This window comes from Peromyscus californicus, unplaced genomic scaffold, assembly GCF_007827085.1.
Source record: "Peromyscus californicus insignis strain IS unplaced genomic scaffold, ASM782708v3 Scaffold_5__1_contigs__length_169319896, whole genome shotgun sequence".
Taxonomy (NCBI): Eukaryota; Metazoa; Chordata; class Mammalia; order Rodentia; family Cricetidae; genus Peromyscus; species Peromyscus californicus.
Window position 1 is genome coordinate 10,658,286 of NW_026294573.1, and position 21,707 is coordinate 10,679,992.

The window sequence follows — 21,707 nt, forward strand, 5'->3', positions numbered from 1 at the left end:
GCAAGACCCTGCCTCAAGAAATAAAATAAACAAAATACAATGAAGATATTTGAGACGAAAGCAAGCTGTATTTACGGGCAAAAAGCAATGTCTACGATCTACTGATCAGAAGGAAATCCGAATTCCTTATGCCATCTTGGGTCTCATATGACCAGTGAAGAGTGGCTAGGCTGGGTGAGACAGTGTCCTGATGGAAGTGAGTGACTTACCAGATGGAACACTGGTGGCAGGGTTCTGGATCCCAGCAGGACAGGAGGGGACTCCAGCGCTCCCAGTGTCTTCTCTGGCTCCTTTGAGCTTTTGTTCATCTTTCCCCTCACATCTCCCCCTTGTAGCCCCACCACCTAAACACAAAATGCCACCTGGTTGGACATCTGAGTCTCCACCCAGTTCACCCTATTTAGATAGTGACTTAATTGTATATCCATGCAGCCGGGCGGTGGTGGTGCACGCCTTTAATCCCAGCACTCGGGAGGCAGAGGCAGGTGGATCTTTGTGAGTTCAAGGCCAGCCTGGTCTACAGAGTGAGTTCCAGGATAGGCTCTAAAAGCTACACAGAGAAACCCTGTCTTGAAAAACAAAACAAAACAAAATGTATACCCATGCAAGAAAGAGGATAAACTGAGACTTGGGTGAAAGGCCAATTTATGGACTCACTTCACAATGAGTTTTATTAATAAGTGATGTTACAGTTTTGAATATGCTACCCAAAAGGTTTAATCTGTTCCGTTATACAGTCAGAAAAACCAAAGTCTGAAAGTATTCCTTCCAGATAGGGACCTCTGTCCATGCTAAAATTGCAACTGTATTCCGGAGTTAAAAGCTTTTTAATCCCAGCACTTGGGAGGCAGAGGCAGGCAGATCTCTGAGTTCCAGACCAGCATGCTTACATAGAGAGTTCTAGGACAGCCAGGGCTATGTAGAGAGACTCTGGCTTAAAAAAAAAACCTTAGCCAAAAAAAAACCTGTCAGAAGCCTGTAGTGGCCATTCAGGAGACTGAGGCAGAATTGCTGGAGCTCACTGTCCTTATGGCAGGAAGAGAATACAACCTTGATTTCCCCAGAAAGTAAAGTTTCAGAGACGGTATCAACTCAGCAGAAGTCCTTCAGAGGGTGAAACCATAGGGCCCATGGGCAGCCAGCATCATGGGAAGTGGCTTGTGTCCAAGCCTTGAAAGCTCCTGAGAGGGCCATCTGTGGCAATTTGGCATGTTGGAAGGAAGCAAGGTGAGGAACATATACCGGGCAGCATGGTGGCCACGACCTGGAACCCTTTCAGATTTAGCCCCATGGGGATGCTTCCCAGGCAACATTGAGTCCCAGAGTCTATTGCCCTTGAACCTACAAAGAACATCATTTCCAACACAAGTGAACGTTAATGAGAGCAGGACCCAGAGATATAGGCTGTAATCTAGGAAGGAAGGAAGCTGAGGTAGGAAGATTACTAATTCGAGGCCTGCCTGAAATACAGGGTAAGTTCAGAATCTAGACTGCTCTCAATGAAAGGTTGCTATAGCCTCAAGTAGTTGGAAAGAGTTCACCACTGTGCCTGGCTAACAACCACAAGATGGCTAGGTGGTTAAGAGTACTTATGTCCTTGCAGAGGATCTGGGTTTGATTCCCAGTACCCACACGGGGGCTCACAACCACATGTAACTCCAGTTCCAGGGAATGACACCCTCTTCTGGCTTCCCGGGCACTGCATGCACATGGCATATTATACAGACAAGCAGGTAAAACACTCATACATGCTTCGGCAGTGAGCATACTTTTTAGAAACAGACATAGGCTGGGTGGTGGTGGTGGTGCACACCTTTAATCCCAGCACTCAGGAGGCAGAGGCAGCAGATCTCTGTGAGTTTGAGGCCAGCCTGGTCTACAGATTGAGTTCCAGGACAGGTTCCAAAGCTACACAGAGAAATCCTGTCTCAAAAAAACCAAAAAAAGAAACAGTCATAGTCTTTAGAAAACATCAGAATTTATTGAATACCAATAAATCCACACACTACATCCATTTTGTTGTCTATAATCCACTACTTAACTATGATTTCCCGGGCCAGTCATAGCCACTAACAATCCAACAATTTTCTGCAAACTTAATCACACGTTACACTTCAGAGAATGCTATGCAGGCTGCAGTGTCGCTCAGAAAGAGTGAAAGGGTTGGAGATGTCAGACTTGCTGGAGCAGGCTTTAATCCCAGCACCGAGAGGCAGGGGCAGACCAGGGTTTTCTGTGAATTGAGTCTAGCCTGGGTAAATACCAAGTTACAGGACTACCAAAAGAGACAATCTCAAAAAACAAAAGCAAACAATTAAAGAGGCAGGCTGGTGATGCAGAAGCTCAGTGGGTAGAATGTAGAATACTTGCCTGGCAAGCAAGAAGCTACGGGTCTGGGCCAGAGAGTTGGCTCAGTAGGTAGAGACTGCCAACCCAGTTCAATTCTCAGGTCCCACCAAGAGAACCAACTCCTACAAGTTGTCCTGACCCACCCACCCCCAACACACACACACACACACACATGCACCACTGTACATGTAAACACACACTCTATGTACATAAAAGGCTAGGGGCTCCATCCCCTAAACCAGATGTGGCATTTACACCTGTACTCCCCAACAGTCAGGAGGCAGAGACTGTGGGAACTGACGGAAGCACCCAGCACACTAGGAATCAGGGCACAGAACACAGCTCAGTGGTACAGCTCTTCCTCACAGCACGTGAGGCCAAGTTCAATTCCCACCACTGAACTAAAAGAAGGCAGCCCTGCACAGGAGCACAAACCTTTACTTAATCCAGGTGGATTTCTGACTCGGAGGGCAGTCTAGCCTAGTGAGTTCAGGATAGCCAGGGCTGTGGAGAGAGCTTGTCTGAAAAAAGGAAAGCTCAGACATGGATGCCTGAGCCTGTAATCGGGTCAGTAGGAAACAGGCAGACCCAGGGGAGCTCTCTGGGCAGCAGGCTCTGGTGAACCATCCAGCCTCTGGTTCCATGAGAGCCTTGTCAGGGCAATCAGAGAAGGACGCCTGATGTTTTCCACAGCCTCGCTTGTAGACACATCACATTCGCCACACACAAAAAAAAAGTTAAAAGAGATCCATCAGCCAGGGTGGTGTGCTGTAGCCCAGGGACAGAGTTGGGAGCTCATTGCAACCCACGGTCTGATGACAGAGATCAGCAGATACTGCCATGGCCCAGTGTTTGATGTCCCTCCTCACACGATGGGGTTGGGGATGGGGAGGGTGGTTAGGGTGGGGACTACGCCTTCAATGGTCTGGAGTGTTTAGTAATGTCATAAAAGCTGATTTTTTTTTTCCCTACTAGGGTTTATGTCTACTCGCCCATATATTCCTGGTTCCATTACTAAGCTCATAAGTGGCAGTATTTTATAAGTGTAAATACATGATTTATGTGTCACAGTAATGCTGGGTGGCGGCTGACTCACAGACAAGGCAGTCATCTAGCCCCAGCAGTACAAACCATTTTTAAATTATTTTAGAGTTGTGTTATGAGTGTTTTGCCTACATGTATGTCTATGCACCACAAGCATGTCTCGTGCCCCCAGAGGCCAGAAGAAGGCAACAGATCCTCTGTAACTAGAATTATGGATGACAGTGAGTTACCATGTGGATGTAGGAAATCAAACCCAGGTCTAATGCAAGAGCAGCAAGTGCTCTAAAAGTGTCGAGCCGTCTCTCCAGCCCCCACAAAGTACTGCTGTACAACATGCTACTGTCGTTGACTGAGGGACAGAACAAGCCCCAGGATGAGTTAAAAAACAGAGAAACACGTCTGACGGTACAAGCCTGGACTCAGGTCGAAGAAGGTAGAGGCAGGACAACCGAAAGTCATAGGACCTTATTAGATCTGAAGGGGAAACCAAGTGAATCATGCAGGTAGGACTGATGGTCCCTGTGTGAAACCTTGTGTTGTGTGTGTCCTCTCACCGGACACCTGTGTGTTGCCACCCAGTGTCCACAGGAGAGCCTGCTATTTGCATCTCATTAGACAGGCATCCAACAAGTCCCAACACATGCGCACATCATGACTCACATCCTTCAAAGCAGGAGGCACAAAGCAAAGGCGTGCTCAGGCCGCCCAACAGTTCTCCCCACATCTATAAACGCAACACAAGGCTGAACATTCATCTCAAGGTTCTTGGTCACTGTGATCATCACAGCTTGGGATAAGGAATATCTGTGACCCTTGGTACCTCAGCCTCATCTCGTGAGATGTCAACTCCTTCAAGATCACACGAAGACAGATGGTTTCCATACAAGTTAAGCCGGGTGAGCTGGGTACAGTGTCTCAGGGCAGGCAGAATGGCTTTGAGTTGGGAGTCCATCAGCTGACAGCCCTCCAAGTCCAGGGTAATCAAAGTCGATGCAGTTTTCAGTAACAGAACTCGCAGGGGCTCTAGGCTGAAATTAGTCAGTTTGATCCATTTCAAAATCAGGTGTTTTAGCTGACTGGCACACAGGAACTCACACATATGGGTCCAGTCTGATTTTGAGAGAAAACTGTCAGTCACCATCAGCGTCTCTAAGGGTGTCTTTAGCCACCTAAAAGAAAACAAGAAAACAGTTCTGGGAATATGCAGGTGGTCCAAGATCTTCCTAATCACATGACGAAAACCAGCAGCCACTCTGCTCCGAGATGAGAGTCTGCTCACTCAAATCTGTACTGAGGCCTGCCTGTCACCATCGCTGCTGGATCAGTTCAATCTAAGGGGGCAATTCCTTTCCACACACACAGCGAGGACCAGTGCAGCCAAGAGCTGGCTACATGTGGGTGTGGGTTCACTGACCCGTCTCACCACAGCCTGTTCCCGCTCCCAATGCTTCCCCCTCACCCTGATTCTCAACTCTGACATCACAGTTCCCATCTACTCACCCTCTCTGAAGTCAAAACGAAGCTGGGTATGGTGGTACACACCTGTGATACTACCAGGGAGCTGAGACAAGAGGAGGACTGAGGGGGGTACACGCCAGTTTTATTCCCAATCTGTCTCAAACCCCAGCCTGTCCTTGATGGGGAACTGGAGGCCAGCCGAGCAGAGCGGTGCCTCTGCACAGCACTCCCTTCTACAATGTCCTCCTCTTTTTCCTTTACATCAGAACCCATTCGTACTAGGTCTCATTTCTGAGGACGCTTCCCAGCATGGTACCCCTTTTGAAACCAAGCCCAGCTTGGCCCTACTCCCCTGTATTAGTGGTTATGTGAGGCCCCTCTCCAGGACAGTAGATGCAAAACAATGCCCTGATATTCTGATGGTTTGGCAATGTTAATCTGCCAGTGGCTGCAGACAGCAGGTGGCCACTAACGTCTAAAGGAACAAGGCTTTGCTTTACTCTGAGGAGAAACCTGGCCACCCCTCCTTACCAGAAGAGCTCGTCCAGGTGGCCCCTTAGGAAGAAGACATTATGTAGATGCAGGCTCTGGAGGTGCGTCAGGTTGACAAACTGAGAGGTGAACTGGGTGATGACCCGTTGTTTCTCCACTGGGGTGAGAAAGAAGCCGGACCACCGGAGGTGGCAGAGAAGAAGACTGCGCAGGTGCCTCATACGGCCCAGGTAAGGGGAGAAGTTAAGCAGGCAGGTAGGATTATTCATGTAGTACAAACTCAGTTTCTGGATAGAGTCCAGGTCCAATATCTCCAAGACTTTCCTGTGATACTTAATGGACATAGACCAGATCTGTAGGTGGCCACAGCACAGACTCATCAGACCTTCCCTCCGACCCACCCACTTAACAATGAAGGACTCTATGGCGTCTAGTGGGCCTCTCTTGAGGACCAGGTCTGTCACCATCTTCACCAGCGGTTTCATCTCCGTTCCCGAATGATCCACCCCTGCTAGATTCTCACTCCAGTCACTAGCCATGAACACAGACCACTTGTCCCACGTCTTCAAAGGCATAAACCGTAAATCCAGCACTTTCAGTCTGCACCTCCTGTGGGTAAAACCAGGAAGAGTCTCAGCATAAAGGCACTAACCACTGTCCTATCCCCACGCCCTTCTCCTTGAATCCAGCCCAGTCCCACTTCTAGTAACTAGGAAGCAGGGACTGAGTCTTCCAGCCACTGCCCATTCATGAGTCCTGCATCTGCCACGGCCCCTTCCCAGATGGCTCAGCGATGACCAAAGCCTCTGTAGTGCTCCAAGCTGTACCACCAAAAGCGTCCGTCCCATCCAGTGTCTACCCGCTCTCCCCCATTCTACCCGACCCCATCTGCGACTGCTTGTTTATCCCCAAGGCCTTCTTTCTTTGGGTCTCACTCACCTGTGACTAACCTTCTGGAAAAGCAGGCCATCAAGCTCAAACAGGATAATCTCTAAGATTCTCCTGTAGGCACCCTTCCGCATCATCATGGCTCCCAGTGGGAGGCAGGGGAAGGGCCAGATCCTCACCATTGCCATTATGATGCTAATACATCTCCTTCTGCAGGCCTTTCTGAACAGTGATGGGAAGAAATATGAGGGCACACCATCCAGATTAGAGATGGCCAAGACCGGGTTCCTCAGGAGGCTGTCCTCTGCCAGCTCCTGGAGTGTGGGTGGGGACTTGCAGCTCATCCTGATGGATCTTCAGGAAGAAAGTTCCTGGGGCAACATTTAAAAAGACATCCTTTCAAGTAAGTGCTGAGGCGCTTTTCTCACCCAGGACAGGAACAAACTCAGGGCCACAGTCACTGCTCTGAAGTGGTAGAGATCTGTTTAGCTCACTCCACTCAGTACTCCCCTGACCACAAAGCCATCAAACTTCCTGCTGGCCCCAGAGTATGGTCTCTCGAGTATCCATGGCCACAGTTCACCTCACTACCATTCACTTCCAGTTCGGGCACTGGGTTCCATTCCCAGTGGGAAGTGAGTCCCGTGCACTCTAGAAACTCAACTCCAGCTCCCTGGGGAAACATGTCTCATTCAATACCCTGTTATGGCTGGGAGTGGGGGCACACAACTGACATCCCAGCATTCAGGAGGCAGAGATTTACCTTCAGTTAGAGGCCAGCTTTTGGAGGCCAGGGGATGGGAGCCGGCGAGGAGAGGGAGTAGCAACAACTATTAGAAAGAAGGAGCCGTGGTAGTGGTGTGGTGATAGCTGAGAGAGGCAATGGCCTGTAATCTCAGCATGTGGAACGTAGAAGAATCAGGGCTTGGAGGCCAGCCTCAGCTACACAGCAAATTAGACGCTAGCCTGGGTCACATCAGACCCTATCTTAAACAAGAAATTTTAATACTGTGTCTGCAAGCCGGAGAGTTCTTAGAATATAATTTAAGGACATACAAAATAAGAAGCCTAGTACTCTAGAGTCAGAGGGATCTCCTGAGTTTGAGGCCAACTAGGGCTACACAGTGACATTTTGTCTCAATAAATAAAGAAAGAGCCGGGCGGTAGTGGCGCACGCCTTTAATCCCAGCACTCGGGAGGCAGAGCCAGGCGGATCTCTGTGAGTTCGAGGCCAGCCTGGTCTACAAAGGAGTTCCAGGAAAGGCGCAAAGCTACACAGAGAAACCCTGTCTCGAAAAACCAAAAAAAAAGAAAGAAAGAAGTATCTTTCTTATCTCAACTCCTAAATAGAAAACATTATGAATCCATTTCCAGTTTCAGGCACAATGAAGAGGAAGTTTCACCTTCTCTGGTACCTGTGCTCAGACACCGAGCGGTCCGCTGGCAATGAGTGACGCAGACTGAGAATCACTTATTCCCACTGCCAACAGTTTTTTAAAACACAACTACCACATCCACACTGGCAGGTGGATAGCTATGTTAACATCCGAATTTTTGTTTCTGTTTGAGACAAGGTTCCCCTGTGTGTAGCCTTGGCTGCCCTCAACTCACTGTGTGGGCTGGACACCTGGCTCAGTGGTTAAGAGAACATGTTCTTTTTTTTTTTTTTTTTTAAAGATTTATTTATTTATTATGTACACAGAAGAGGGCACCAGATCTCATTACAGACGGCTGTGAGCCACCATGTGGTTGCTGGGAATTGAACTCAGGACCTCTGGAAGAACAGTCAGTGCTCCTAACCTCTGAGCCATCTCTCTAGCCCTGAGAACATGTTCTTGCAAAGGATCTGGGTCCAGTTTCTCAGTCCCCACCTGGTAGCTCACAACCATCTGTTACTCCAGTTCCAGAAGAGCCCACTTCAGAGCACCAAACACTCATATGGTGCCCATAAATACACGCAGGCAAAACATGCACACATAAAATGGATGTCTTTTTTAAAACATTCACTCTGTAGACCAGGCTGGCCTCCAATTCACAGAGATCCACCTGACTCTCTGCCTGAGTACTGAGATCAAAGGTGTGCACCACCAAGCCTGGCCAACACAACTTTTTTTTTTTTTTTAAAGATAGGGTTTTTACTATGTAGCCTCGGGGCCCTGAAACTCAGCTATCCAACTGCCTGTGGAATTAAAGGGAATATTTTGATCCAATCTGTTAATTGCTTTATTTACCATATTATACATGAAATGGCAAGGCTCCTACCTTCAAGGGCTAGGAAGGCAGGCAGGAACTAACAGCCAAACTGAATTTTTATTAAAATATCTGAGCAGGCATGTTTATATTATTTTTGTGGTGCTGAGAACTGAACCTGAGTGTCATACATGTCAGGGCATTTTTACTAGTGAGCTACATCAGCAAATTCCCAATTAAATATTTATTTTCCCATTCATTTACTTACTTATTGATTGATTGATTGGTTCTTTGCCACAGGGTTTCTCTGCGTAACAGCCCTGCTAACTGGGCCTTTTTAGTGGTGAGCTGTATCACCAAGCTCTCAATTAAATATGGATGGATGGATGGATGGATGGATGGACGGACGGACAGACTGATTCGTTCTTTGAGACAGGGTTTTTTGTGTGTGTGTGTGTGTGTGTGTAATAGCCCTGGATAACTTGGAACTCACTTTGTACATCAGGCTGGCCTCAAGCTCACAGATCAGCCTGCCTCTGCCTCCGGAGTGCTGGGATTAAAGGCGTGCGCCACCACTCCGGGGATCAGAAGTTCAAGTCATTCCTCAGTATACAGGCTCAATGACTCAGCATTTAATCCTAGCATTTCGGAGAAATACGCCTGCCTGGATAGGCAAATCTCCAGTGGGCATGTAGATTAACACGGAATGATTCAGGCTCAGTCCTCCCGCCTCGGCCTTAGGGAGTAGGTGAAATTATCATTGCTACCACTAAGGTCTTGACGGGGTAATAAGGAACAAAGTGACATACATACCAGAGACGGGCAGCGGAGAGATGTCTCCTGACCGCAGCAGGACCAAGATGTGACTCCTGGCTCGAGGACTCTGTCTCCTTCGGTTCCTCTGTTGCCCTGCCTGGCCTGGAACTCAGAACCAGGCTGGCTTCAAACTCCCAGGGACCTGCTTGCACGCCTCTGGCCCACTACCGGCTGCTGAAGCTTTTTTTTTTTTTTTTTTTCCTCGAGACCGGGTTTCTCGTGCAGCTTTGCTGAAGCTTTTACAGGAACTTTCTACTTCCACACCTCCAAGCAAGCTCAGACCTCAATACAAACAGCCACTTGATTGGATGTTTCAGTCTCCACCCACTTTGTTTTTCTCCAATTGAATCTAGAGCCGGATGTGACGAAAACCCTTTTAACACCAGCGCTCATGAGGTTGAGGCAGGTGCGTCTCTCTGACTTTGACTCCAGCCTATTCTAACTAAATATTGACTTCCAGGCTCCAGCCAGGACTACTTGATAAAAGTCTGTCTTTTTTTTTTTTTTAATGTTTTTTTTGAGACAGGGCTTCTCTGTGTAGTTTTGGTGCTTGTCCTGGATCTCGCTCTGTAGCCCAGGCTGACCTCGAACTCACAGAGATCTTCCTGGCTCTGCCTCCCAAGTGCTGGGATTAAAGGTGTGCGCCACCGCCGCCCAACTAAACTCTGTCTTTAAAAACAAAAAACAAGCGGTGTAGGGCAGTGCCCATCTTTAATTCCAACACTCAGGAGGCAGAGGCAGGAGGATCATGGTGAGTGTGAGGCAGTCTCGGTATGCACAGTAAGCTCCCAGACAACAGCTCTGTCTCTCTTTGCCCCTCCCCGCTCCCCCCCCCCCGCCCCCCCAGACAGTGTTTGAATCTGATCTGTGTTCCCCAAAGGTAAAGAATTAAGATGGGCTTAAAGTCAAGGCTCATTCAGGGATTCACTCCACAGAGATTTTTTCAATATGTGAGTGGCACAGTTTTGAAAGAAAGATAGCAAACGTTTAGTCTGTTTCTCATTAGAAAAAGAAAAAGCAGCAGGCACAGTGGCAGAGCACTTTTACACATGGAGGGAGGAGAATCCAGGACAGATCAAGCTACATAATGACAGTCCAACCTGGGCTGCATGAAACCCAGTCTCAATAACTGATACACCTGATGTCACTCTTACAAGATTCTTTAGCCAAGATAATCCACAGTGAAGCTGCCTGAGGAGGACAGCCAGATCCTGTCCACAGAGAACATTAGCAACTCTTGTATCCAGCATCATTGTGGTTTTTCTCTTTTATTTTGTCTTACTGAGACAAGGCTTTGGTATAAGTCATCCAGGTTGGTCTGGAACTTGCTATGTAGACCAGGCTGGCCCCGAGAGGTGATCCTACTGTCTCAGCCTGTCCAAAGCTGGTTCACAGAAGAGAGACACCACACACAGCTGGCAAGACAGGTTCCGGACTCATGCTTCACCACGCCTGGTTTTTTAGATGCTAGGTGTCAAACTCAGCACTTCCCTGATGCTAGGTGTGCTTCCTGCTAACTGAGGTACACCCTCAGCCTCAGGATGTGGGGGTTTATAGAGGGACAGAGATGTAGGGTGAAATCTGCCCAGAGCAGAGATTAGAAACCTTAGAAGCTGTGAAAGGACAGTTTAAATCCAACATGATCCTTGCAGGAGATACAGCCTTCGTTTCCCCAAAAGGTGTTGGGGGCGCGGGGGGCGGGTGATGGAGTGTCAGATGCAATCAACTCAATCACAGACTTGAGGGGAGAAAAATCCAGACTGGGATCAAGGCCAGAGAGCAGCACTGGGGACCTGACCTGGCGGATCAGATGTGTCCAAGTCTTAAAGCCACTGAGGGAACAGGCCAAGCCTCCCTGGAATAATGAAGAGTTAGACAATGGGGCCTGTGTCCCTGCACCCCTTCATCCCACGGTGCCGATCACCCAGAGTCTCTGTCTTCACAGTCAGGGCTCTCCCCAGGCAACCCTGAGCCCAAGTCAGCATCCTCAGACCTTTGAGATATAAGAGCCTCGTCAGAGACACACAGAATCTTAGAGTGTTGGAGGGGGCTGGGGGGGGGCGGCGGTGGGGGGCGGTGGGGGGCGGTGGCAATTCAGGAATCAGGAAGGACGCACATACGGGGAAATGCAAAAGCAAAGTCAGTAAAGTATTTGGGGTTGAGGTGCAGCTGAGAGCCTTGCTTGAATTCCTCAGTGAGCAACTGGAGTGTGCCTTAACGGTAGAGACTTTAGGTGGATCCACAGAACTACAAAGAGGGAGGGAGGGAGGGAGGGAGGGAGGGAGGGAGGGAGGGAGGGAGGGAGGGAGGGAGAGATGAATACAGGACCTAGAGTTACAAAAGTGCTTTTTAAAATTATTATTACCTTGTTGGAAAGTCCCTAGTCACAGTTCCAAGTTAGTTGCTGCTTGTGATTGGCTGAGGTGAGGTTTTTGCCTCTGCCATCAGCCTTATCAGAAATTACCATATTCAATTTCAGGAGTGCTTAGTTTAAAGTGACTTTTAAGGCCGAATTGTTGCTTTATGTTAAGGACTCTCTTCTTTGCAGTAGGGTGCCAACGAGACAGGTCTCACTGTGTCACTATGTGGCCCTGGCTTGATTGGAACTAGCTATGGAGTCCAGGCTGACCCCCAGTTGACAGGAACCAGTCCCCCAGCTGAGTGTTGAGATCAAAGGCATGTGTCCCCATATCTGGCCTGAATATTTGCTTTAAATAGTGTCTCTAATATCCCAAACTGACCTTGAACTCCTGATCCTGCACTGAGATTATTCAGGCATGCAGCACACACTGACACATCCAATCTTATCCTTCCTTCCTTCCTTCCTTCCTTCCTTCCTTCCTTCCTTCCTTCCTTCTTTCCTTCCTTTCAACAACTCATCTTTAATATCAGTTTGTTTCTCCAGACAGGGTTTCTCTGTGTAGCCCTGGCTGTCCTGGAACTCGCTCTGTATACCAGGCTGGCCTTGAACTCAGAGATTAGCCTGCCACTGCTTCCAGAGTGATAGGATTAAATATGTGTGCAACCACAGCCCAATTATGGAGTTGAGTTTTCTGGTTTTTATGTCAATTTGTTACCTACGTCATCAAGAGTTGATCCTTTTAGGATGCTTATTTGTTGGTTTGTTTGTTTTGTTTTGTTTTTAGACGAGGTCTCCCTATATAGTCCTGACTGTTCTGGAATTCACTATGTAGACCCGACTGGCCTTGAACTCACAGAGATCCACCTGCCTCTGCCTCCTGAGAGCTGCAATTAAAGGTTTGCACCACCTCACCCACCTTAGACTTGGTTTTTAAACCTAGCACATCTGAAGCACTGAGCACCATCCTCGGGCTTCATAAAGAAAAACGGTACTGATATATTTCATCGTGAAATATGCATACAAATGGCTTGCATACACATTCACAAGTCTATAACTATGCACACAGTTAGAAAAAAACAACAGTACAATGGAGGCCCATATGCCTACCCACCCCCATCCCAGGGATACCATGTCCCAACCTGCTTTTGCCGCTCCCATCCCCCTATTTTTCCTAACCCATTATAAAAATGGCCAATTCATTCAATTGAATTAAGGGTTGAAAATCCCCCAAGAATAAAAGACATATTTAACATCTGAAAACCACTGATAGGCACTCAGGTGTAGTGGTACACAGCAATAATGATCCTATGCAGTCCCAAGGTAAGGGAGGCTTTTGGAGGCCCCTGACTACATAGCTGACTTTGTCTCCTAAAAGGTAGGGGGTAGGGGTAGGGGGGATGGGAGTATAGTTCAGCAGTAGAGTGCTTGTATAGCATGCAGAAGACTCTCGTTCAATTCCTAATACCAACAACAAACAGCTGGACTTGATCAGGACAGCAGTGGCGCATACCTCTAATCCCAGCACTCAGGCGGCAGGAGAATCTCTGTGAGTTCAAGGCCAGCCTGGTCTACAGAGCAAGTTCCACGACAGCCAGGACTACACAAAGAAACCCTGTCTTGAAAGAAAGAAAAGAAAAGCTGGACTTGATTAGCTGATACTAGACACTAGATCAGACCTGCAGTTCCAGCACTTAGGAAGTTTATTAAGTAATAAAAAGAGAAAGAGAGAATGTAAAACGTCATCAAATCAAGTCCTCAAGTCATCCAGCAGAAATGCACTGGGGAAACCCCTTTGAGGCAGCCAGCTGGGGTCCCCAACCGAGAGAGTCCCAGGCAGAGAAAAGCGTTCACTCGGGTGAGGCTTATAAGTAAAACGACATATAGCAACAGAGATGACGTCATCACATCAGGCCCTCCGGATATCCAGCAGTTTCAGTTGGGGAAGTGGAGGCAACCAGCTGGAGTTTCCAGTGGTTTTCCCTCCATGGATGAAGTTCTCTTTCCCAGTCCAGGCATGTTTACATCATGGAACAAACGATGGCAACGTCTGCTGGGAATGGTTTCCTCTTGAGCTGCTCCCAAAGACTTCATGTTTTCACTCAGGATATTTTGCTATTCTCTTCCTTCATGTCAGAATTGCGGGGGAGGAGGGATGTCCTGGCCAGCGCATCCCCAGACCTTCAAGGATACTTTGAGACAAATGTGCGTGTATCTGGAATGGGGAGTGGAAGGCAGACAACCCCACTTTCAGAGCCAGCTCCCCAGTGAGCTTAAACAACACATGACAATTTACCAATATAATGTGTATTACACTCCACTACCCTTTCTTCAAATTTATTTTATGTGTGTGCCCATATGTCTGCGTCCCACCAGTGTATAGCAAGACCCCAAAATACCGTGAAAAGAAAATTAAGGAGGAAAACAATTAAGGTGGTGGTGAAGGTTGGTTTCTGGAATGATAGTCTATAGCTGTGGACTGTGTGACTGCTCACCACAGGTAAGAATTAAACAGTGGAGAACTGCCCCAGCCCCAGGGTGAGGCAGCCCTGCAAGGCATGTGTGAAACTTGGCCTCTGGTGTAGCATTTTGGGTGAATTCCAAGCCTGCCTCCTCAGTGGATCTAGCAGAAGGAAATAGTGCCCCAGCTGCAGTGAAGGAGGATGCAAATTGGAGCCTTGCCCGTCCCTGGATCAGATAGGTCCTGGGAGCACTGGAGGAGTTGGGCATCTAGGAGCTAGACGTGAACTGGAGTCCGTCCACTCCGGCAGTGTGCTGCCAAGTCTAAGGACCTGAGTTTCACTCCTGGAATTCATGTGGTAGAAAGACAGAAACAGGTCCTGCAAGCTGTCCTCTGACCTCCACACAAATATGTCCGTGCATGTGTTTTTATCCCAGGGATGTAAATAGTCTAATCTGTAGAGTGCTTCCTATACAAGTATGAGGACCTGAGTTCAGATCCCAGGCACCTACAAAAAAGCCAGGCACAATGGCATCTCTGTATCCCCTGGACAGGAAGAAATGTGCAGACCCCTGAAGTTTGTTGACCCACCAGCCTAGGCAGTGAACTCTAGGCTCAGTGACAGAGCCTCTGCCTCAAAAAAGTAAGGTACACGTGATCAAGGAAGATCCCTGACATCAACCTCTGGTCTCCCTAGGCATAGACACAGACACAGACGCACACGCACATACATACTACACACAATACCACACGCACACACACACACACACACACAGAGACTACACACACACACTTGCACACATACACAGACTACACACACACCTGCACACATATATACACACACGCACATATGTACGCGCACACACACACATGCAACTTCTTTCTTCTGGCAGAAGCCCACATCTTCTCCATCCTTCAATTTCACCTCTATTCCTGATGATAGGGAACAGAGCAGAGACGCAGGCACAGGGTGAACTCAGCTTCAAAGTTCTCCATTTAATCATCTTTCACCCCCCAAAACAGAACTTCACCAGGCAGCTGAGGCTGAAGGGTGAAGAGGGATCAGCTCTGCTTTTACCTCCAGCGAGGCCAAGATGAAAGTTCTAAGCTGTAGGGTTTGTCGCCACCTGCTGGACACTCAGAGCATAGGGCCTGGGGTTTTTATGGGCACCACTATTTCGCATGGCAGTTTTTGTATGGTTGGGGGGTTGGGTTTTTAAGCTTAGAGAGCATTTTATTAGTGTTTTAAAGAAAAACCCAAGGGCAGACGAGCCGTAAATCTCAGCATCTTCCTGAAGAAGAGGAGTCGGGGCGCTGGGGGTGAAGAGAGGACCCATGTCATTTAAATTCACCTACAGGACATCAGGTAGGAAGAAGGGCATGTTTGGAGCAAAGGTGACCTAGAGAAGTCAGTCTTTGCTGAGTAACCAAGAAAAACAAGCCTACTTATGAAGCTGCATGCGGAGGCCTGTGACTACTGCTACATGGCAGTTTCTTCTTCCTTCCTTCCTTCCTTCCTTCCTTCCTTCCTTCCTTCCTTCCTTCCTTCTTCCTTTCTTCCTTTCTTTCTTTCTTTTTCTTTCTTTTTCTTTCTTTCTTTCAGAAAGGGTCTCTCAATGGGCGGTGGTGGTGCACGCCTTTAATCCCAGCACTCGGGAGGCAGAGCCAGGAGGATCTCTGTGAGTTCGAGGCCAGCCTGGGCTACAGAGTGAGTTCCAGGAAAAGGCGCCAAAGCTACACAAAGAAACGCTGTCTCAAAAAATCAAAAAAGAAAAAAAGAAAGGGTCTCTCTGTGTAGTCTTGGCTGGCCTGGAACACACTATATAGACTTGAACTCACAGAGATCTGCTTGCCTCAGCCTCCCGAATGCTGGGATTAAAGGCGTGCGCCACCACCGCCCACTGGATTGCCACCACACCCAGTTTTTAACAATCATTATTAGGAAATGTTTGAGTATAAATAATCATGTTGCTGCTTTTAGGAGCAAGAAAGATATAAATTGCCAAGTGCATTCAGTGTGTTCCTGCATCCCTTGGTTCCATCTACAGCACCAAAAATAAATAATAAACGAAAAATAATTTAAAATGTATGAAGTGTATGAGTGTTCTGCCCACATGCATGTAAGAGCACCGTAGTCATGAAGTACCAACTCCGGCCAGATGAGGGCGCCCGATCCCCGGGCGTTGCGAGGAGCCGAGGCGTGATTCTGGAACTGAACTCAGGTTCTCTGTAAGAGCATTCCGGTCCTAGAAGGAGTTCTTAGGAGAGGAAAACGGGGGCCCTGGAAAGAGTCAAATCATCAGGGGCTCCACCAGAACAGAGCCAGCTTCCACCAGACCCACAGCAATCTCGGGGGCATGAACCCTGCTTCCAGGATCTGCCACCCACACAGCTGGCCACATCAGTGCTTTCACATTCCTGAACAGGAATCAGGCCGGTGCCACAGCTCAGACCCATAGTCCTATATCTGCTGGCGCTACATCTCTGGAAGTGAGAAAATTGAGACTGAGGCGTGTAGCTCAGCGATAGAGCCCTCGCCTAGCACCGGTGAGGCCCTGAGGTGCTCCTCAGCATCACAAAATATAAAAGCAGCAGAGTCAGGAGTCACTGTTAAGTCACAATAACTGGATGTGCTTACAGAAGATTCCAATGAGACACTGGCAGTCCAATTCACCAAAGCACGAAGAAGATTCCACGGGCCCTGCAAAGTACCCAGAATGCCAGGCTTTCAGGGCAAAGACAGAAATGCCAACAGACTAGATGGGTCCAGATTTAGGGCCTGGGTACCTGTCTCCTTGAACAAAGCTGTGAAGTGCAAGAGAGAGACTCTTTGAAGATGATCTTTGAGCTGGGTCTGCAGCTCAATTGACAGAGTGATCGATCGCCTACTAGGCAGACTAAGTCCTGGGTTCAATCCCCAGCATAAACTCCAGTGTGTGTGTGACTCCAGTACTGGGGAGATGGAAATGGAAAGATCAGGAGTCAGGTCATCTTCTGTTACGTATTGGGTTTGAGCCCTTTCTTAGATCTTACCTTAAAAAAAAAAAATTCTAGGGACTGGCTGGAGAGACGGCTCAGAGCTTAAGAGCCCTTGCTGCCCATGCAGAGGACTTGGGTACAATTCCCAGCACCTAAAACTGGGTGACTCACAATCTCCTGTAACTCCAGTCCCAGGGGATCCACCACCATCTTCTGTTCTCTGGAGGCAGTGAACACATGTAGTCCACAGACAAGCAGGCACACACACATATACATAAATAGAATCAATTAATTTAAAAACCAGCACACCAAAGATGACATTTGAGGCTGGGGGTATAGCTCAGATATAGAACACTTGCATAGCGTGCACAGGCCCCCAGCTTCCATTCCCTGTACCCCAAGAAAGAGACACTTAAAGAAAACTGTGCACTGTGCAGCAGCTGCTTTTCATCCCACCATTCTTTAAACATATCCATATTCATGAGAGGACACCATCAAGTTTGTCTGAAAGTTAAATTACTGTCAAAACAGGGTATTTTTTCCCCTGCCACTTAACATGGTGATCTGACTCCCAGTCCCCTGCATCTCCATACAGTCCAAAGGCTTCTGGGTGAGAAATAATCTATTAACTTCCCATCAAGGGCTGGGCTGGGTGCCAGCTCCCTTTCTGACAGGGAAATCTGTGGGAGCAGATTCATGACCTACTTTGATGTGGCCAGAGAAAGAAGGCTCAACCTTGTTGGAAATTCAAATCTGTCTTTCCTGTGGAGAGGACGTCGATGCTGCCCTGGTGCAGTGGTACCCACCCACTTTGTTATCCTGAATAGTTCTCAGCATCTTATTGCAGAGAGAGAGAGAGAAAGAGAGAAAGAGAGAGAGAGAGAGAGAGAGAGAGAGAGGAAAGAAAGAAAGAAAGAAAGAAAGAAAGAAAGAAAGAAAGAAAGAAAGAAAGAAAGAAAGATCGAAAAAAGGACTTTGGGGGTGGGAATCAGAAGAAGGGTACTTGCCTGGAATGTGCAAGCTCCTGGGCACTATCCCAACAAAATCTAAAAAAAAATTAGTTGGATTTTCCCCCCTCGGGAAAGATGGGGTGGCGGGAGGAAGGATGAGGAAAAGAAGAGACATGAGAGTAGGGGGAGACTAATTGCAGAGAAGTGGGGTGGGCAGGAGTCTCCAGGACACCCACATATATGTGGCACACACTCCCACAGACATACACGTGCACATGTAAATAAAAATAAATCTTAATTATTTTAATTTTATGTGTGTGGGCATTTTTCTTGCATGTATGTATGGGCTCATGTGCCCATAGAGGGCAGAAGATGGCACTGGATCCCCTGGAACTGAAGTTACAGACAGTTGTGAGCTGCCATGAGGGTGCTGGGAATCAAACCCATGTCCTCTGGAAAAGCAACCAGTGCTCTTAAACACTGAGCCAGCTGTCCAGTCCAATAAAAACAAATCTTTAAAAAACTGAAGCCTTGCCAGGCGGTGGTGGCGCATGCCTTTAAGCCCAGCACTCGGGTGCAAAGGCAGGCGGATCTCTGTGAGTTCGAGGCCAGCCTGGTCTACAGAGTGAGTTACAGGAAAGGCATCAAAGCTACACAGAGAAACCCTGTCTCAAAAAAAAAAAAAAATTGAAGCCTTTTTGTGTTTTTCCCGTGTTCCTTCTGTCAGCAAAGAAAACATGAATTATCATCCATCCCTTGGAAGCATGTAGCATAATCTGCATATCTATCCACCCTGAGCTCTGAATCTTTTGATGTGGCACCGGGAGACTCTAGCCCAGGATGACCTTGAGTTCCTTCCTCATCTGCCTACCCCCTTCTCCCCAGTGCTGGGACGACAGGCAAAGGCCAGGTTTGGGGACAGGGGTTGTGTTTGTTTGTTTGTTTGTTTGTTTGTTTGAGACAGGGTCTTACTGGCTCAGAGCTCTCTATGTAGAATAAGGCTGGCCTCAATTCACCTGCCTCAGCCTTCTGAGTTCTGGGATCAAAGGTGTGTGTTACCCACCAGGCAAACAGGGTGGGTTTTTGTTTGTTTGCTTGCTTGCTTTTATTATTATAGTCATTCGTGTGTGTGTGTGTGTGTGTGTGTGTGTGTGTGTGTGTGTGTGTGTGTGTGCGCGTGCGCGCAGTTGTCTTCACACAGAGTAGGTGTGAGAGTAGAAGACAACTTTCCTAGTCATTCTGGAATCTCCGTCCACCTTGTAGATCTCAGGGCTCAAACTCAGGTCATCGGGCTCGGAAGCTCGACCCTTTCCCCTCTAAGGCGCCAGGCAGTCTCACCCGCCTACCTCATCAGGTTTTATGCACGGCTAGGGATGGAACCCAGGCTTCATGTTAAGCAAGCATTCTACCGAGCTGCATCTCCACCTCAGATTTTTGTTTGACCTGATTTTAGCCAGCCTGAGATCCCAAGACAGGCACAGCAGGCAGGATAATATGGTCTCACTTGCTGGGCCTGTGTGGGGAACCGGAGAGTAAAAGCTAATTCTGAAAAATAAAAAACATTTCCAAGGTCAGACACTTCAGAACACGGTGCTCTATACAGCCACACGTGGGCGCTCTTGCTCCTTAACGTGGTGTTTTTGTTTTTGTTTTTGTTTTTGTTTTTTTAAATTATATGTATTTTTGTGTGAGTGCTGGTGCCTATGGAGATCAGAAGATGTTAGACCTGGAGCTGGAGTTACAGGCAGCTCTCACCTACGTGGGTGCTAGCAATTGAACTTGGATCCTCTGAGAGAGCAGTACACACTTCAACTCTGGTGTTTTTAGGCTTTATTCAGATGTCCTTGGAAGTTTAAATCTACACTGTGGCTTCATCAAGGAGCATGATTCAAAAGTTTGGTTTTGTTCTCGGGACCTCAAACTGGATTCTCCAGAGTGTCCACAACGCCCTTGACTGCCTTGAGACAGTCTGGTCAGAGCGATAAGTAGGTTCATTATTCAGGCGGCTCCCCTCCTCCCAGCACCCTGATGATGTTCTGTCCAGATTTACCCCAAGTCTTTCAGCAGCTCAGCCATTCTCTTCTGGTATCAACAGCTCTTTCCTCTCCCTAAGTAGCTTCTGTCTCCTCAATGAATTCTGGTTCATCCCAATGCACTCCAGGTCTATTGAAGCTGCAGATTCCTAGTGGGCTGGGAGGATTGTCAGGGAAAGATAAACCCCAGCTGTACACAGCAGGGGACATTGAGTGGCCTCCAGGCCAGACCGTGGGGGCCTTTCTCCCCCAGGACTGAAAATCACCTACTGCCCAGGCTGGAGCAGCAGTTGATTCAGGGAACAGCGGCTAGCTGCCTTGAGCTTGGCTCTGGGTGGATGGAGAGACAAGCAAAGGTGGGGGGGGGGGCCCTCTACTCTCTGCTGTCCCCATGGCCACCTGCATATCCCTTGTGACTAGGACCACCGGGTCTTGCTTCCTCAGAGAAGCCCTTTCTCACTACCTTTGAACACCGGACCATCGTCCCTATCACTCATGCTGTTGGCTTCATCTTTTGGAGAGGGTGGGAGAGTCACGCCGAATGTTCTGGGTTTTTGCAGTTGGCCAGCTCCAGGAGGCAGAGGAAAAGAAAAGGACTGTTGGGGCTGGGGGTGCGAATGTCCTCTAGAGCATCTGAGCAGTACAGGTGCAGGGGAACCCCCAGTTTCTTCAAGCCCACCCCCAAGCAACTCTGACTAAATAGCCCAATACAATGCTTTATGAGCTTCTGGTTCAATAGATCAGGAGCGGGGACACATGCCTGTCATCCCAGCAGATGGGCTGAATGAACAGGAGGGTCAAGTGTTTGAGGTCACCTGCAGTTTGAGCCTAGCCTGGCCTCCACAAAACCCTGTCTCAAAACAAAAGCCATAAAACTCAGCAGCTTCTTAACGCAAGCCCTCGATCTTCTATGGGCACAGAGGGAATTCAGCGAGAGAATCCCAGTAGAATCCAAAGGACAGCATGGGGGAAGCAGGCAGGAATTACCTGAGGGATGTTCCTCACCCTTTGCAGAAGTGAGAGGAGGGCCAGGACCTGCAAGTCCCAGGCATCTTCCACAGTCCTCCATCTGAAACCATAATGAAATCTCAGAAAGCATGCCTCATACCCTGCATCCGTGGTCCCACTGAATCTTCACAACAGCCGACTGAGGTTAGTGCTGGACTTTATCCCCATTTTATGGAAGAGAAAACCAAGGTCTGAGTAGACTGAGTAACTTGGCCCAAGTTACACAGTAAGAAGAGAGCTAAGGCTGACACTCACTGTGAGCATCCTTCTCTCTTTTTTTTTTTTTTAAGATTTATTTATTTGTTCTGTATACAGCTTTCTGCCTGCTTATACGCCTGCAGGTCAGAAGAGGGCACCAGAACTCATTATAGATGGTTGTGAGCCACCATGTGGTTGCTGGCAATTGAACTCAGGACCTCTGGAAGAGCAGCCAGTGCTCTTAACCTCTGAGCCATCTCTCCAGTCCCTCACTGTGAGCGTTCTAAGAGTCTTTGTTCTTGTCACAGTGCGGGTTCTAGGAGAGGACGATAAGCCCAGAGGACCAGTACAGGCAGATGACATCATTCATTCATTCACTCTTTTCACTCACTCACTTATTCATTCATTCATTCATTCATTCATTCATTCATCCCGTGTTCCACTTCTGTCAGTTCTCTGTGCCCTTACCTGGGTACAGCCTG

The 21,707-nt window shown here is 48.2% G+C and overlaps 1 protein-coding gene across 1 annotated transcript; it reads right to left on the bottom strand.

The window, feature by feature from the left end:
• Positions 1-4,058: 4,058 nt before the first annotated feature.
• Positions 4,059-6,575, bottom strand: LOC128096184 (preferentially expressed antigen in melanoma-like protein 1). The gene is given in 5 exon segments (XM_052715422.1): positions 4,059-4,154; positions 4,156-4,257; positions 4,259-4,562; positions 5,383-5,952; positions 6,283-6,575. Coding segments are annotated over 5 exon segments (1,365 nt in total).
• Positions 6,576-21,707: the final 15,132 nt, after the last annotated feature.